At 40.1% G+C, this 18,232-nt stretch overlaps 2 protein-coding genes and 2 long non-coding RNA genes across 6 annotated transcripts in view; 2 read left to right on the plus strand and 2 right to left on the minus strand.

The window, feature by feature from the left end:
* Positions 1 to 3,911: 3,911 nt before the first annotated feature.
* On the minus strand, positions 3,912 to 8,722 carry LOC113570483. The gene is made up of 4 exons (XR_003409898.2): positions 8,685 to 8,722; positions 8,526 to 8,618; positions 8,412 to 8,443; positions 3,912 to 3,991 (listed from the first exon to the last, which is right to left on the minus strand). It is a non-coding gene; the product is annotated as an uncharacterized LOC113570483 (long non-coding RNA).
* On the plus strand, positions 7,625 to 11,565 carry c3h1orf210 (chromosome 3 C1orf210 homolog). 2 transcript variants are annotated; one of them, XM_026998897.2, is made up of 5 exons: positions 7,625 to 7,751; positions 9,452 to 9,566; positions 10,019 to 10,484; positions 10,602 to 10,703; positions 10,951 to 11,565. In XM_026998897.2, the coding sequence occupies exons 2-5, from the start codon at positions 9,465 to 9,467 to the stop codon at positions 11,313 to 11,315; spliced, it is 1,035 nt and encodes a 344-aa protein (XP_026854698.2). In that variant the 5' UTR covers positions 7,625 to 7,751; positions 9,452 to 9,464; the 3' UTR covers positions 11,316 to 11,565. The 2 variants fall into 2 exon arrangements, with proteins under 2 accessions (XP_026854698.2, XP_026854699.2); XM_026998898.2 differs by lacking the exon at positions 7,625 to 7,751 and adding an exon at positions 8,116 to 8,244.
* LOC113570482 lies at positions 11,158 to 11,833 on the minus strand. Its single transcript, XR_003409897.2, has 2 exons — positions 11,572 to 11,833; positions 11,158 to 11,266 (listed from the first exon to the last, which is right to left on the minus strand). It is a non-coding gene; the product is annotated as an uncharacterized LOC113570482 (long non-coding RNA).
* A 43-nt stretch (positions 11,834 to 11,876) lies between these two features.
* The window catches only part of ap1m3 (adaptor related protein complex 1 subunit mu 3), a 13,468-nt gene continuing 7,112 nt past the window's right edge, over positions 11,877 to 18,232 (plus strand). The window contains exons 1-5 of one of the 2 annotated variants that reach the window (XM_026998895.2): positions 11,877 to 12,034; positions 14,115 to 14,271; positions 14,427 to 14,494; positions 14,799 to 14,929; positions 16,337 to 16,484. In XM_026998895.2, the coding sequence (XP_026854696.1) occupies positions 11,993 to 12,034; positions 14,115 to 14,271; positions 14,427 to 14,494; positions 14,799 to 14,929; positions 16,337 to 16,484 (546 nt within the window). In that variant the 5' untranslated portion in view covers positions 11,877 to 11,992. The remainder of the gene's footprint in view (positions 12,035 to 14,114; positions 14,272 to 14,426; positions 14,495 to 14,798; positions 14,930 to 16,336; positions 16,485 to 18,232) is intronic. The other variant, XM_026998896.2, reaches the window with a different exon arrangement.

Below are 18,232 nucleotides of genomic sequence, written 5' to 3' on the forward strand. Positions count from 1 at the left end.
TCTTGAGTTATGAATCACACTTTACTATCTTGCAGTCTAATGAACAAATGTGGGTTTCACAGATGCTAGGAGAACACTACCTAACACTATTAAAGTTGGGTGTAGGAGGGCAAATGGTTGGAAGCTGTTTTCAGGGTTTGAAAACTAGACCCCTTGGTTCCAGTGCAATGTTAGTGTTCTAGTGTATAAATACATTTTAGGCAATTATATGCTTCCAACTTTGTGGCAGCAGGTTGGGGAAAGCACTTTCCTGTTCCATGCTAGTGTGCCTGTGCACAAAGCGAGGTCCATAAAGACATGGTTTGATGAGTTTGGTGTGGAGGAAATGTAGTGGCCTGCACAGAGCTCTGACCTAAATCCCGTTGAACACCTTTGGGATGAATTGGAACAATGATTGCAAAACAGGCATTCACACCCAACATAAGCACCTAATCTTTTGCTCTTTTGACTGAAGAGGCACGAATTCCTACAGAAATACCTCAAAATCTTGTGGAAAGACTTCCCTGAAGATTTGGGGTAGATAAACTCAATATTAATGCTCTTGGTGTTTGAATGGGATATTCAACAACCTCATTAAGGGTATATGTGTGTGATGGTCAGGTATCTAGATTATTTTAGTAATATAATGTGTGTGTGTGTGTGTGTGTGTGTGTGTGTGTATGTGTGTGTGTGTGTGTGTGTGTGTGTGTGTGTGTGTTGTGTGTATAGCAAATGTTGTTAGCAATCTGTGCCCATATGCAAAATCCATAATGCCGACACAGCACTACACATGTCTACAGAGCATTGTGTCTTCTGATTTGTTTTTTTTCCCCAAATAACCCAGACATCCAGGCACACTAATAATCTTACACTAACACCAGATGGACTTTGGTGTTTCAATAAATCTTGCACATGAAAATACTGTACAGTAGAAATAAGTGGTGGAGTATTGCAGGGTTGTGGTCCTCTGAGTCAGGAAAGGAGAACAATCTGAACCTGAATGTTGTGTCTGAATACTCAGTCATCTCTTTGTTCACTGCGAGAGGGGGGAAAGGCACAAATTGCATATTTTCACACTGCTCTGCCCCACTCCAGTGCACACTTTGCTAATTTGTACATGTGGATTAAGTGATTTTGTTTTCTTTATATTTCCTGATAACCTCAGATAATCAAGGTCGAGTCAGAATGACAATGGTTGGGTTTTCCTGTTTTGTACTGAGTTCAAGATAAAGGGCCAAACACTGATTATTTGGCCATGATTTATATACAATGCCTGTATAAGATTTTTCTATTTTGATATATTGTGGTAATATTTAATTCATGTGATATTTTAGGAATTCCAACTCAAATACACATGAGTCATCAAATACTAAATCTTTGTTGGAGTAAGCACAGGAAATTGTTTGCAGCTTATCTGTGTAGCTGCTGTCAGTGTAGAGATCTGAGGAGTGGTATTGGATTTTCTTAGTATCCTTTTGTTTGCAAGGCTGGCTTCTGAATATGGGACCAGTGAAGATGATGCAAACACAATAGCAAATCACCTCTGGATTCATTCCCGTGCCCTGTATGCATATCCACAAAATTATACATCAAAACAATAAAAGCAAAACAATCTACCGTGTGTAATACTGTACAGCTTTTTCATTCTGATCATAAAATAAATCTTCTTAGTAATTATCACCAACAGACTGGCCAGTTTGGTCATCCAGGTGTTTGTGAAGGTCCAGCACTGTTTTGAAAGCCTTTCATGCCATCTTGTGACCTTATCACCCTTTGACCATGGACAGACTAGATTGTAGCTATGGCTAGACTGTGTGTAGGATACACAGTGTTCGGGAGCGGCAGCCATAAGGGGAGGTACTGAATGCTGTGTTGATACACTCTGTGTCTGAGTGGGAGTTATAGTAATGGAAAAGAGGCTGGGTGGAGACTTGGCCTCCATACCTTTCCTCAGACTGCTGTTCAATATCCACCAGGCTTTTTGTTGTCTTGCTGCATTATGTCTCCTATTTGTTCTGAAGATGATGATGGCGGCTGATTATTTTCTCTTGCTGAAGACTTGTTACATGTGTCTACATAGTGAGACTATGAGACAGAGTACATGATCTGAATCAAGAAAAAAAGCTCTTTTTTTGTGTTGCACTTATTACAGTAATTCATTTTTTATTGTTGTTTTTATGTATTTATTGTATTCTAAAGTTTGGCTAGTGAGTTGTTTGTCCTGAGGAGTAAAAAACACTGTCCCCTTTAAATATATAATTTTATATTCAGTTTTATATTCAGTTTATTACAGGTGTCATGCTGGGAAGCTAACTTGTTACAATGCACTTTACCAAAATGTCTCAAATAGTCCTAAGAAAAATTAAATCCAGGTGTTAAACATGGCATACTCAGAAAAAATGTGTGTTTTGATGGGTTACAATAGCTGTGCGACTGTGTGAGAGAAAGTGTATATTAAATTCCCATTTCCACCCATTGTAATGAGAGCTGGCAGGTTTCCACACGCACCCACATTACTCCTGCACTGCTTGCAGTGTGAGAAAGGGAGAGTTAGTATACCAGGGCCAGTCTCTAGGTCTAGCATCCCTGCTGAGGAAGCACAGCGTGGGATCCCAGGGGCTGTGGGTGCCATAACAGGCTGCTGGGTCTGCTGCAGGAAATCCCCAAGTGATAAGAGAGGCATGTTAGATCAGCCCTGAAAAACTAATCTTATAATGTCTCCCAAGAAGGTAAGACCATGTGCGTGCATGACGTGGTAAATGGAGGGCCTGAAATGGCAATTGGTGAAACCTCATACAAGTCTGCCAGCACTGTAGGTTTCCCACTGGAACAATTCTGTCAACTTGCTCTGGATCTGGTGCTGATGGTTTATCCACACACATGTCCATGGAATAATAAACACAAAGGCTGAGGGGAAGAGAAGATTTTACTTAGTTTTCACTTAGTCGGCTAAATGCAGAGTGACAGAGGTGGATCTCTGACAGAAAAGCCATAGACATAAAAGCTCTAGCAAAATCATAGTGAGAAATCTTCTGAAGAGAGACACAGAGACCAAGAGAGCAAAAGGGCTAAAGGTGTGAAAAGCATCATGTTAACAAGATGTCACACAGTGTCACTCATATATCTGCTTCATACAAACTTCAGACTGTGCAATTTACAACTTATGTATGTGTATAAGACTGCTGAGTCTTATGACAAATCTTCAAGACACCAGTCCTATAGAATTTGCACGATTAAACGAAAAATGCATCATTACCTGAGCTTTCTTTAAAACAAACTTAGGCTAACGGGTTTCTAAGAGGGATTGACTAGCATTAGTTTTGGTGGGACATGCACCACATAGAATGACGATGTTATTAATCACAGACCTATTAAGTAAAGGAGGCAAGAATGCATCTTATCATTCATCCTGTTTCCTCTGCTGTAGATCCTATTGAATACCCACCCCACATTCCCTCAGCACAGTGGCATTCATTTCAGTGCAATCCCTAGCACACTGAATTAGAGAAATCTATACAGTGCTGACATGATAACAAGTGCATTCTTTTTGTGCAGTAGAAAAAAAAAATTCAAAAAACGGTTCAGACTGAGTTTTGCTGGTAGGACTCAAGTTTCCTGTTATGTCTCTGATTAGTGAAAATTGAAAATGACAACAGCCACTTATAGCATGGAGTTTGACAACCTGTTCAGGGGAGCTCAAACCCACTCCGGGATAAGGTCTGGGCATTATAATACTGACTTTTGCTTTTTTTTTTTTTTTTGCTTTTACAGCACCTCATAGGTGTCAAAAAAACAAAAAAAACAAAGGCCCAGCTTGGTTTGTTGGCTTAGGGTGTGGCAAGTGGTGATCGGGTGGAAGTCCTTGATCCAGGCCTGGCTGGGCATCTCTGCATGAGCCCGGCAGTCTGCCAGGACTGTAGTGGCTTCCACCTCTATAAGATTAATATTGGGGGCTTGATGGAGCTTTCTGGGAGGACCAACCTTCATATGAGTCCAGACAGCTTGGGAGAGACTGGGGAGAGATAACCAGATAACCATGAAGAATGTCTCTGTTTATGCATTTAGACAGATATTACTGGATGATGTAGAGAGTTTGATCTATGCTATAAAAATCTTGGTGATCCTGAGTCAAAAAGCAAAAATGTGGTTCTAAATGTCACAGATGTGTGTGCCACCATTCAAATGGAAACTGCGGGCTAATTTCACGAGCCTGCATGAAGTGCACATGACATGTCTGACCTAGTTTCCTCAATCAATACCACCCAGAGTCCTGTTTATCAGTAGAAAATGGGAAACAGTCCGTAAGTATTCATTCCAACATGGCTAACATACTGTAGTGATTTTAGTAATGGCAGCCATTAACTGTCTGTGTGTATCACATACAACCCAACTGAGAGTCATTTTTCATTGTAATTAAGATGCTTCTCCTTTTAGGCATCCATTAACTAAGGAACCCTATCACAAGGTGGTTAAAGGTAATATACTTGGTAAAGGTAATATACTTGTAATATACTTTGATCAGTGATCAGTTTTTAAATTAGTTTACATGTTGCACTACACAAGAATAACAACCCAAACCTTTAAAATCTTTCCTTTTAACTGTGACAGGCATACCAGACTGTGACAATCACCATTATAGTAACACCTTTACGATGCTTGTAAACAAATGAGAAGTTGACATACATGCTGTACGCCAAAAATACCCTTGAACCTTGAACCTCTCTTCCTGTTTCCTGTGTCCACGTGCTGACCATCCTGTCTAATCACCACTGTTTGGATGCAGACACCTACACAACAGCTCCTCTTCATTTTTGCTAATAATATGTCCAAACCCAATGGAGCACGTGGCATTGATGTATTCCAAAAAAGATGTGAAATATTGATTCATCTGAACATAGTACAAGTTTCCACTGTTTGAAGGTCCTTCCCAAATGCCTCTGAGTCCAGGGAAATTGATGGCACTTCACCATCCCAATATTTTGGTATATTTTGCAGGATATGGAATAAAGCTGACCAGATAAAACATGAAATATCTTGTGTTCATACCATCTGCAATGACAAAGCAAATTTATTCTCCATGCTATTGCAACTTTTTCTTATTCAGGGTTGTATTATAGGCCATTATGTTAAATGTGTAGATCTGTTCCTTTTCTCTTTCAGAGGTTATCAGGTATAAGCCTTGGTTTCTTTCCCTGTTTATCTACCAAGCTAAGCCTCGGCAGGAACACAACAGTCCATTTGCACTCCTTTTCACTACAGTCAGAGAGGATTTATCCTGCCAAAATTCCTCAGGAACCGTGAGACCACAGCCAGAAGACACTATTAGCATCCAGGGGCATGCTTGGGAAGGGGAGAAAGGAGAGAGAAGACCAGGGGAAAATATGCAGCTGAGGCAAGCAAGAGCAGAGTAGCAGACGTCTGATAAAATTGGAAATGAGGTACAGGATTGATAAAGGAAAGACATGAGTTGTACTGTTAGAATCACCTACATACACATATGCAAATACATAAACAGAGGATAGAGTAGATGCTTGAGTAAGTGAGAGATTGAAAGGCAGAGAGAGCTGAGGCACGGCAGAGGGTGCCATGGAGGCTCTGGGGCAGGAAGCAGTGCTGCTGGAGCCGATATGTAAGCAGGAAGCAGGCCGAGCAGGAATCAAACAGCAGGCAGGCAGCAACAGGAAGAGCCGCTGGCCTCCTGTCTGCTGAGTGTTTGGTCAGTCCACCACCCTGTTCCCATGAGCCCCAGGGGAACACAGCTGGAGCAGTTGGAGACGTGCACACACTGGGGCAAAATTGAACCCCAAACAGGGGAAGAGAATGTAGACACCAGAAAGCAAAATTAGGATTTTGATGGTATTGAAATTTTTGCACAACACTGATGAAGCAGATGCATCCAAATGGGGTATTATTATTAGTGTGACTAATGTGGCATAAAAAAACCATTTGCCTTTGATGCCCTTCATGTGAACACATTCCCAGAATTTGTGGATTTTGTAAGTCAGCTATATTTAGTTTGGGAGATTTAGAAATTTTTGTGTGAAAGCAACAAGATTGCTTCACTCAGTTTCTTCCTTTTATATGATTAATCTCTCATTTGCATAAACTCAAAGGGCCTTATATTATTCATCTAGTACTTTTTACTGCCTTTAACATTATCCCTTGCAAACTGTGAGTATGTCTTATATACACATTTTTATAATAATCTATACATAATTAATTTAGACACATTATATGGCACTAGTTACCTATTAAAAGAAAATTGATGAACTCTGCCTTTGCTTTGTACCTCTTGCGTTTGAACACAATCTCACTCTCTTTGTCAAAGCTTGCATGTTCACAGCAAGGTCGAGGAAAACACACAGCTGATAAAATCACTGATTAACATACCACTTGGATAAATCACTTCTCTTTTACAGAGTGAACAGGCTTGACGGTTCCCACTACAAAAGGAAATGAACACTTTTTATACACTTGAAGGAAGCCAAAGCACAATAATAGCTTAAAAATGCAGTCCACCTAAACAAGCCGAACCAAGTACGAAAGTAGCATGGGAACAGAGCGAAGGAACATCTACAAGTATGAATATTACAGGCAAACCATCTGCTCGTGTGTTTGTGTGTGTGTGTCTTCCATATGATGTTTGTGTGTATGTGTATGTGTGTACAGTATGACAAGGAAAGCTAGTGACAGATGTTGTCACACTAAGCACAGTAACAGCAGTTTGGATGCCAAACATTAATTCCTTGACCAGTTCATCTCGGTCTTTTCTAAGACAAATGGTTCATTGTTGCAGTACTTGTGTTGTTTTTTCCCTTTAAAGAGAGTGAAGCCACTGCAGCTGTCACAGTGGCGCTCCCTGCTCCTCTCTCTTTCCTATCATCACGACCTTTTTCCCTTTCTCACACACACTCCAGGGCTTTCCTTTTACTCTCTCCTATGCACACCACGATGGCGCCAAAAGATCAAGAGCCATACATGTACTCTCGTACAGGCACGCACGCACACACACACACACACACACACACACACACACACACACACACACACACACACACACACACACACAGTATACATACAAATACAAAGGTGCTTGCACGGATGCATACACTCCTGCAAGAAGTGTGCAGGAAATGACTCTATTGTTGTCAGGGTTCCGTCTCCTTATCCTTAGTCAGTCAAGGTAAACCAATCAAATCCAAACATCACAGCAGAGAGGCTATTTATGTACAGTTACATACTCTTTTCAAAATCTCCAGATATGCAAGAAAATCCTTTAACAGTAGTCGTTTTTATGTACATGGCTCTCTGCTTCCTTAAGTGGGATGTGAAACTGACTAAAAAATTATCTTCTGAGACTTTGAGAGGGCAAAGAAAAAAGAGGTTTGAACTAATTAACTTACTTGGTAAATAACTTGGTCAATGACTTACCTGTGTAATGAAACTATTATACTTAGATCTTATGTTTAAAAAAGTAAAGTGAATCCAGGTTGCAGAGATTTAGCTCATATTGTGGGGTTAAATGCAGTGTAGAGTCAGTCTTAATTTTTGTGGTTGTTGGTTATTGAGTTACTCATTAACTTATGTCTCAGGTGACATGTTACAAGCACACCTCAGCTCACATCACCAACCTTTGCATAACATGCCTCCATTTGATATTTTCTTCCTCTGGAAACATACATGATGAGCCTGTCTAAATGCTAGAATGTTGTGAATGAAGACATAAGCTCTGAGTCTGTCATATTTAGAACAACTGGAGGAGCAAAGCTCAGGTAGGGCAGCCATTTTGGAGTTTCAGTATATATACAACCTCTGTTTGTTATTCCACATCAGTATTTACAGCTAACTACAGCAGGCTTCACCCAAAACTGCTATGTTAGTTTTCTACATTATTTACTGTACATGTTCATAAAAATGCAGAATGATTATAGCAGTATAGCTTTGAGGAATCACTTAGGTGGTAACCTACTCAAATGTGGTGTTCACATGGATACAAAAGGATGTCACCATAGGTCTGTTTCTATACTAATATCAACTGTTGCGTGTTAACTATAAACACAAGCTCAGCTAGTCTCTCATGTTTCTTTACCTTATCGTTTTAAGCACATGACTAACGCTAGGTAGGTAGGGCTGGACTAGACTGGTCTCCGACTGTTTGCCTTCAAACTTATGGGATCCACATTAACTTAGTCTCTTGGGTTTATGGACAAGATTGAATGTATTTTCTAACGATATAGGCTGTGTACAGAAAGGCTGTGGTGAAAGGTAAGACACAAAGTGTTCCGTCACCTAGACTGTTACTTTAAAGTAAACTACAAATCCGTAACTGATTAGAAGTATGTTGCAAACTTAGCAAGGAGGTGGCAATTTTTGCCACTTTTCAGAACATGACCCTAAAATTCCAACAGCTGTTGAACAGATCATAGTCTCACCTGCTTTAAAAAGTGACGTTGACCATGTAAACCTGAAACACAATGTAAATGGCATTGAGTTAGTGTGGAATCAGGAAGACGGGAGTGAGTGTGGGGGAAGGGTGATTTACTTACGACGATGCTGTTGAACAGGTCAAATGAAGGACTTGTTCTGTGAGCTCCGGGTCTCGGAGTTGAGGTGTGGGGAAGACACACCTCAGGCTGCTCCTGTGGAGAAAGCAATCAGTGATGGCGCACACAAATTAGTGAAGGGATAATGTAAAAGAAGCACACCTAGGGTACCCAGGACCTGTCAAACAGGCACCCTGCCTGTCCCTGTTCTTCCTTCCTTATTTGCCTTATTAGAGCATTGCTGTCATGCACATATTGTGTTATGAGACCCAATTGTTTTCTTTCTCACATATAAACCAACGTGTAAACACCTGTGCACACATAAACACAACACACACAAGCAAGCACATCTGGTGGTGTTTTGGACCCAGAGCACTTGTTGTGCAGAGGGTATCTTGAGAAAGGAAGAGATAAAAGGGAGCTCCTGACGAGTGTTTACACCCAACATACTGAAACGAACAGCTAGAGAAGCAGAGAGAGGAAGGCCTCTCATAATATGGCAGACGTCTTTGTAAACAATGACTCCTCCGCCAACAGTGACAAAGACAATAAACACACTACTGTAAAGGCTGTATACACATCCACACACTCAAAGCATCTGTCATTTGTAGTTCATGACAACTACATTTATGTCTTCAAATGTCTTTTGATAGTTTTATGCCTTGCCTTTATTTAAAATACTGCACAGTGCATATCATACATCCTTAGGCATGCAGTTATTATGGGGTTTGTTACGATTGCTCCCAAAAGAGCTGGTATTAAGAGAAGTGAGATGGTACAGTAATTACCATACAGATAACTCTCAGCGAACGAATTGATTTATATCTAATCAATCCTAATTTTAACCATTTTATTCATCACATAAAACAGGTCCTGAAATGTATCTCTCTAATCATTATTAATAATCTCATATTTCTCTTTGTCTTCAGGAAACATTGGAGGATGTCCCTTGTAGCTCACGCTCTATGCGTGCTAATTCTCTGCACCTCAGGTTTCTGCCACACACTCCTAATTGTGGGTCCTTGTGATGTCAACAGAGAGAAGGTGAGTGAGAAACACCCTGGTGCCTGTTTATCCTGAGCCACAGAAAGCATCCCTGCTTCGGGGATCCTGTTTGTAGGTATTCATTTCCTATTTTTCATGACAGGCTTTTGACTTTGCTATGTTAGTGGTTATAGACTATACAACCTAGGAAACATAAACTTTCACTAATTAAGACACTAACTATCTGGTACCTCAATTATTATTTATAAGAAAGTCTAACAAGCCTACAGCTTTAAAAACATGTAATAATGGATTGATTATTTTCAAAGTTTATGTATAATTAAGTATTTGTTTTCAAACATATCAGTCACATTTTTTAAACTGGTTGTATAAAAATGGTTCTATTAAACCTTTAATTACAACATACGAACTTTCTTAGATTCTGTAGATGTTTTGAATTTTTGAGACACAAACTTATAACAATTTTGTGCCACATCATTTTTCTTTGTCAGGTTACATTTGACTGTAGCAGACGAAATATCACATCAGTACCACAACATATATGGGCAAATGTGACCAAGCTGGACCTCTCGGACAATCACTTAAATCTATCTTATCCTAAAATCTTTAAGAAGCTGCAACATTTTGACCACTTGATCACACTCAACCTATCAGGAAATTATCTCCCCCTACTGGTGAAGCAGCATTACCGCCTTCCATCTCTAGAAATATTGGATCTCAGTGGATGCAAGTTGGCTGCAGTACAGGCTGGTGCTCTGCTGAGCTTTCCCAGATTACAAACACTTTTACTGGGAAACAACCATTTGCAAACCCCTGTGTCTGCTATACTCGGAGACCATAGGTGGATTCAGATTGTAGAAGTCAGCAGTAATCTTCCAGTAAAAACCAGATCCAGAAAGCCAGAACAAACTGCAAACAGAGTTGATGAGCAGATGGCCCAGGGGATCCAACTTGGTGGTGTGTATATTTTTCATTTGTTTGTTTTGTGTTTGTGCTACATATGCTTTATGAAGTCATTTTTAAAAATGAAAACTGAATGTTACCCTCCCACCCCCGTGCCTTCTCTTGAAACAGGACATACTCTTAACCTGATCAACCAAAGTCCCTTCCATCGTAAACTTCTAACAGACACCTCGGTGGACAACACTGGAACAAATAGGACCAACAAAACACTTGGTTATATTTTATTTATTTATTTGTTTACTTATTGTGTTTCATTTATTACTTAATTTTTACATCCAGTTAAAGTCATGAAGTCTGACAAAATTGACAAAATCTGTTAGACAAATATGCTACTTTTGTAATAGATCGAAATCATTTTATATGCCAATTTTCTTGTGTGCTCTGAGAAAGACCATTGAATAACCTACTCGCTCTTTCTTTAACCATTTCTCTCCAACCAATGTTCCAACCCTCCACGTAGGCACAGATGTTTCTCCGAAAAGTTCTTCACACGACTGGCGATACCTCGTAGGGGCTTTGGTAACTGCCCTCGGCGTCTCCATCCTCATTGCCGTGGCGGCAAAATGTAAGATTGTATGCCGGTATCTAGCCAGCTACAGACACTCGAGGTTAAACGAAACGGACGAAACAAGTCAGTGCGACCCTGCAAGCTTCGAGGTCGGATTCTCAAGCCAGGCACACGATGGTGAAATAATAGAAGACGATGATGACGGGTTCATTGAAGACAACTACATACAGGCAAGTGACAGGGAAAGAGCGGCAAGAGAGACAGAAAACTGGGAAGATGAAGGGGAGGAAGAAGAGATGGAGTTCACCATCAGTTAGTCACGTAAAGCAACCCTCTCAGGCTGAGCAACCACGAGAGCGGCTAACCTATACAGTTCTTACAAGGATGGTACCGAGAGTTCTTATAAACCAAGTTTATTTACATCATTTTAAAAAAAGAAAACTGTTTTAATAAGTGGTTTTCTCCATATTTATGCCACGTATTGTATCTCGGATGTTCACCCTATGAATAATAAATTATATTACAGCCTATACAATGATTTGACTTTTTTCAAAAAATTAAAGTCTCGTTTACCCAAATGTTCGGCCCCGCTGCGTCTGTTGTCCAGGTCATGCACCAAAACACCTAGATCATTGAAAACTGTTCCAAAACATTACAAATCGTACATAATTGCAACCGAAAGTGTCAATGCTCTAGGCGTTGAAAAATGACACATTCGTCACATGGGTGTGTTCTGGATTAGGCGAAATGCACGAAGCTCTCAAATGTATTTAACGAGCGAATCCGCGGTTGGAAAAGGTTTAAATATAAAGTTATGGTGACAGTATCGCACAGCCCGCCCAGCGGACAACCTCTACCAAAAGTAGCAAAACTGGTTCGACGCCTCAAGACCCGGAAGAGCGCAGCTCAAGGGATGGAAATATCACTTCTTTTCTTCTTCTGCAAGCACTTGATTAAACCGTAAACTGTGAGCTATTTTGATTAAGCGACCGGGATGGCAACGTCCGCTATCTTTCTCCTGGACCTGAAAGGCAAGGTAAGGTATTTTGAGTTATAGCCTAAGACCAACAGAGTTGCACCTGTCGGCAGGGATGGGCCAGTAATGGACAAAATTGTCCGACTGGACAATAATGCGCACATGTAGGCTGCATTTTATAAATATTGCCAGGTAGGTATCCCGTTGTGTACCACTACGCTATGAAGATTAACAAGAGAAGCGGTTGTCAAAAGTGGCACCAAAATACTAAGTTGATATGTGCTTTAAAAGAAAACCGGACAACTTCATAAACGCACGAGTGAGGTACAGTAGAATTTACTGGACTAAACTCGTCAGGAAACAGGTGCACTGTCACCTATCACCCAAACTCGTTTGTTTTGTGCTAGATGTAAATTTAATAACCTGGAAGTCATGTGAGTGAAACCAATGGTTGAGGTTAACTACATGGGTACAGCCTCACACTAAGAGCGTTCACTTGTTACTCAAATATCTTATTTGAATAACAAGACAAATATTTTGTCATTTTTATCTGATCATTTTACTCCAATTTAATCTGACACAATCATTAATAGTCATCATTTGAAAGTCTGTGTCTCACTTTAGTGCTCTTTTAATTAGAGGTAACATTCTGTGAGTAGTGTGTGTGTGTGTGTGTGTGGGGGGGGGTGTCTGAGAGAGGGAGGATCAGAGAGAAAGAGAGAGAGAGGAGAGACAGACAGACAGACAGACTGTCTGACCGAATAAGGCCAAGAATTCAGGCAGCCAGAATAGATTACCCTCTGATATGCCTGGGACCCCTGGTAGTGCTGATGAAAGCTTTTCTCTTTCTGCCCTAGAGCAATCCAATATCTTTTACCTTAAGGCATCCCCACTCAGTCCACATTATATTAACAGACACTCTTTGATTCTCTAAGCACCTGTCTCCCTTATATCCAACAGGCTGCTTTATAAGTCAGGTTCAATGGGCTTTCAGTCTGTCTCCCTTCAGCGGTTTGTTACTAGTTTTGCCTTCAAATGAATGTCTGTGATCTCATTAAGAAAGGTCATACAAGAAGCTGATATTGATTACATTTCTAGTATGGCCTATAATTGCAATGACTGAAATCAAACTTTATGTTTAAAGTAAAAAAAAAAAAAGGTATCCAAGAAATTAAACATTTACGACCTGGCTTTATGTATCTGCAGGTAAAATGAAGTCAACTGTCATGTGGATTTTAGTTGCAACCTTACATTTTTATCATCATTGTACACCATTTTGTTGACACCTTTATCCAAAGCAACTTACAACTATGAGCAAGGGTTAAGGGCCTTGGTTAGGGGGACCAACAGTGGCAGTGCTTGAACCAGCTTGAACCAACCTTCCAATTACAAGTCAAGTACCTTAAGCACTGAGCTACCACTGCCACACATCATGCTATACTACTTAATTTCCTGTTGAAGCTGTATGTTGACAGGTGTTTCAAGCCGTGGTATTTCCTGTAGTTGTTTTATGAGAGGTGTTTTGCTTTTTCTTTAATGCAAGTTTAATAAGTTAATAATTTGTATATGTATCAACAACCAATGATGCTGTGCTTGAATATTATTTTTATTTTTTATTTTTCATTAAATTTTCATTGTCACAGTTTCAAACCTAATTCATACAATTTTATATTTCTCATGTCATTACATAAACTGAGCTTTGTTTAGAATGGCATGATCATATATTTTATTCCTTTAATTTGATATCAAAGTGACAAACAAAAGTTTCGAGTGTCTAAATCCCTCATTTGTAACATCTGCACCATTTTAAATCAGTTCATTCACTAGGTTTGAGCAATAAATATGCTATTCAGTACAGTCTACATAAACAACATTAGCAATGCACTTTCAGTTCCTGTTTTGTTTTTAATCTTATTACAGACCTCTTATTTTAGAAAGCAATGAAGTATATTCATAAGTCAAAATGTTTTATAATATAATAATATATATTTATGTATTATTGCTCCCAAAAGTCAGTGAATATTTGAGCTGCTCACTCATTCTGACTCAACATTCTTATGAAATATGGAGTTTTTCTGAAGATTATCTATGGGTATATTTTTAAGTCAGTGTATTATAGAATTTTCCATCACCAACCCAGGTCCTTATATACCGGAATTACATGGGTGACATTGACATGGGTGAGATCGACCACTTTATGCCCATCATGATGAAGAGTGAGGAAGAGGCAGAACTATTGCCCGTGGTGACCCATGGCTCCACCCATTTCCTTTACATTAAACACAGCAACCTCTACTGTATCCTCCACTGGCCTGCATTTTTCTACTCTTTTTTCCATCTACTGATCTGTCTGTCTTCTTTTAAAATTCAGTGGCTAATGTACACAATGTTTTCGTAATACCTCTGCAAATTTTCAGGACAAACCAACAAATCCCTAACAATTGTTATTCAGTGGTAGCAATGACCAAGAAGAATACGAATGCAGCCTTGGTGTATTCCTTCTTGTATAAGATAGTGGAGGTAAGTATGCTTCTCACACACCCAGCCTGGCTGGCATGCTCTCTAAACAATATTCACCCATGTGCTGCTGTGTTTATATCATTGGGAGAATTCTGGGTAGATACATTTTGGTTGAGAAATCAACAGTTAGGCAGTGACTTCTCATTGCTTCTTACTGCCACACAATGAATGCAAGCAACAAGAAAATGTGCAACGTTTCTTACTTCCTCTGTTCCTCTAATTTCATTTGAACTATCATGCATTGCCTGATAAGAATGTTCGGATGAGTCAATGTGAGCCCTTGTGCCTTGTTCATATGTCCCAGGTTTTCGAAGAGTATTTTAAAAGCCTGGAGGAGGAAAGCATACGAGACAACTTTGTGACTGTGTATGAGCTAATGGATGAAGTCATGGATTATGGTTTGCCTCAGACCACGGACAGTAAGATCTTGTTGGAGTGAGTACTGGCTGGGTCACTATACCTCATTCAGACAGGCATCATTCTCTGTTCACCACTCACAGAACCACATTCACTGGCTCTCTGTGCGCTTGTCATGCTCCGAGTTGGATTTACAAACAGAGGGTCATTTTATTTTGCCTTAGATACAGACACATTTAGGCAAGTGAGATATTTTTGTTTCCAGTGGTCATAGAAATGCACATGTAGTTGCTTTGGCAAAAGGCAAAAGGCAAAAAAAAAAAAGGCTAACACATAGGATTAATTTTATGAACCACACGCAACAAGATAACAAAGCCCGTTATATTGTCATATGTATCCACATTAAGAAATCATTTTGCAAGATTTTTTAAATGTTCTGTGGCTTTGGTCAGCAGTCAAGAACAGTTGGAAAGCGCCTTTCTACTTTTTTCTACTGTTATCAATGCTCATTAGGTCCATTTTGCAGACTTTGCAAATTTCAGTTTACAATAGGATTTTTGGCTAACCGGGTGCAAATTCTCATTGACATAAGTACAATGCCCTGTCAGCTAGACCCACTTGAGGTCTGAACACAAGCACACAGGCACACACGCACACACACATACACACACACACTCACACTTACAGGACAATCATCACACACATAACACAACACACAACCCATCATAATGGTGTTTAGATTCAGGCATTTTCAATCCTATTCATCGTATTCATCACTATACACTCTCTTACACAAATTATCTCACACACAAACACACATATGCAAATGATCATTAGCATTTACATATTTACAGAATTCCAAGTGGTATTACTACTACTACTACTACTACTACTAATATTATTATTATTATTATATTAATAATAACCATAATAATCATATGTAACACTTTTGATTCTAGAATCTCAGTGGACTATATATATGCATCATAATCATATAGGTGATGGAAACAGACTAAAATGGCTTCAGTTGTTTGTCTGCATATGTGTCTCCATGGATATGTCACTCCCAAGAGCCTCTAGCAGCTCTTACAACACGCTCGAGATCTCTGTTTACGCAGTCACATATCTTGCTATTGCTCTTGAACAGTTTGTGCAGAACTAACTTGCTCTGTCTTGGAACTAAAGATACGTCTCGCTTTTGTCCTTGGAGTTATTTACTTGCCCTTAAAACTTTTCTTGGTGCTTAAAATCATACACATTATTTCAGTAGAAGTAGAGTGATGCACATGTCCTTGGCTTGATCCTAATGTATAACAGATGACTAGCAGTGAGAATGGGTTTAGAGAAAGTTCTTATTTTTACTAACCAAATTATGTGCCTTAGGACACACATCATATCTTAAGTGTGATTTCAGTTCCTTAATTAAGTTTGTTTTTTTGCTCTTGTTAACTGGCAACTTTTGGTTGTTGTTTACTTCGATGCAAGGTATATCACTCAGCAAGGACATAAACTAGAAGTGGGTGCGCCACGTCCCCCTACAACAGTTACCAATGCTGTGTCCTGGAGGTCAGAGGGCATCAAATACAGGAAGAATGAAGTGTTCATGGATGTCATTGAGTCTGTCAACCTACTGGTGGGTTCACCCATATCATTCATTGTATTTTTATACTCCATTTAAATTTTATTTGCCATTTGGTGCATTTTCTAAATATGTAGTCAATCTCATTTTTAAAAAATGGGATTTATTCTCATCCAAATAAAGTTTGGAAATTCAAAGTTCTGTCTCTTGTTATTGAAATGTCTGACCAAAGTAAATAATCTTCACTTTCTTCTATTTGTGGATCTCAAATTCCCACTCCTCTGGTTTTTCTGCATTCCTGCCATTTCCCTCTCCCGCACCTTGCCTCTGGAGGAAGCCTTTCTCTCTCACAGCATTTTGATCTTGCTCCTGAACTGCAGCTCTGATGTGCATCTCCTCCCAGTCTTACTGCTCTGACTCTGGGTTCAAGACAGGGAGGAGACCTACTGTGGCACTCTGCAGCTCTCTGATTAACTGCATGCCTACCTTAGTGGTTGCTAATGAGCTGGTAAACTTCACTATGCAGTGTTCCCGCTATCACTGTATTTTTGATTTTTGAAAAAAACTTCTGATCGCCATGGCTAATCTGACTAGTGGCTTGTTTTCTGCCCTTCTCTTGGAATGCTTGAGGCTGTATAACATCAACAGAACTATAAGAGACTTCAGCAAGAACTCAATGAGGCTGTGGAAGACAATCCTAGAGACCGATTTCAGGCCAATAACATGAGTCAGCATCAAGTGCGGGATTTACCAAGGAGATGCCCTGTCCTCACTGCTGTTCTGCATAGGCTGGAACCCCCTCAGTGAAATCATCACCAAGAGTGGTTAAAGATACCGGTAACCTGCTCTTGTGTGCTGGGTTGTCTCAGGGGCATCTTTGCACAGCCTGCATCTGGGGTCCTACCTGGTGTGGTAGATCCCAGCCTCTACTGATCTGATATTCAGAGCTTGGTCTTGTGCTGCCATGATTAGTGCTGCTGTTCTGTCTTACAGTCCAATAAAGACAAGGAAATCCTCACAATGCACAGAGGGTTTCATCCCAAATCCAGAACCCTGAGACTGTACACTAAGTGGAAGGAGGGGGCTGAGATCTAGTGAGCATCAGAGCTATTATCCAGGATGAAACAACAGGTCCAGGAGTACACCAGGAAGATGGCTGCAAATGATGAACTGCTTAGTGAGTACCTCATGACAGCAGAAACCCAAGGAGGTTGGGAATGAGGAGGAGTAAAAACCATCATGGGAGGATAAACCCCTGCATGGTATGTACCTTCAGCAAAAAGTGGAACACTGAATTGAAGGACAGCACAGAGGCACTAATCATGGCAGCACAGGAACAAGCTCTGAATACAAGATCAATACAGGCTGGGCTCTACCATACCAGACCCCAGATGCTAGCTGTGCAAAGATGCACCTGAGACAATCCAGCACATAAGAGCAGGGTGCAAGGTGCTAGCAGGCAGAGCATATATGGACTGCTCCATTATAAACAAGTGTCTGGCATAGTATACAGAAACATCTGTGTTGAATACAGGCTGGAAGTTCCAAGGTGAAAGTGTAAAACACCCCTGAAGGTGGTGGAGAATGACCATGCTAAGATCTTATGAGACTTCCAGATACAGACAGACAAAATTTGAATTGCTAACCAACCGGACATAATAGTGAGCGGTAAACAGCAGAAGAGGGCCATAGTGATAGATTTAACAATTCCAAGTGATAGCAACATCAGGAACTAGGAACACAAGAAGCTCGAGAAATACCAAGGGCTGAGAGAAGAGCTGGAAAAGATATGGAAAGTGAAA

Source organism: Electrophorus electricus, chromosome 3, assembly GCF_013358815.1.
Source record: "Electrophorus electricus isolate fEleEle1 chromosome 3, fEleEle1.pri, whole genome shotgun sequence".
Lineage (NCBI taxonomy): Eukaryota > Metazoa > Chordata > Actinopteri > Gymnotiformes > Gymnotidae > Electrophorus > Electrophorus electricus.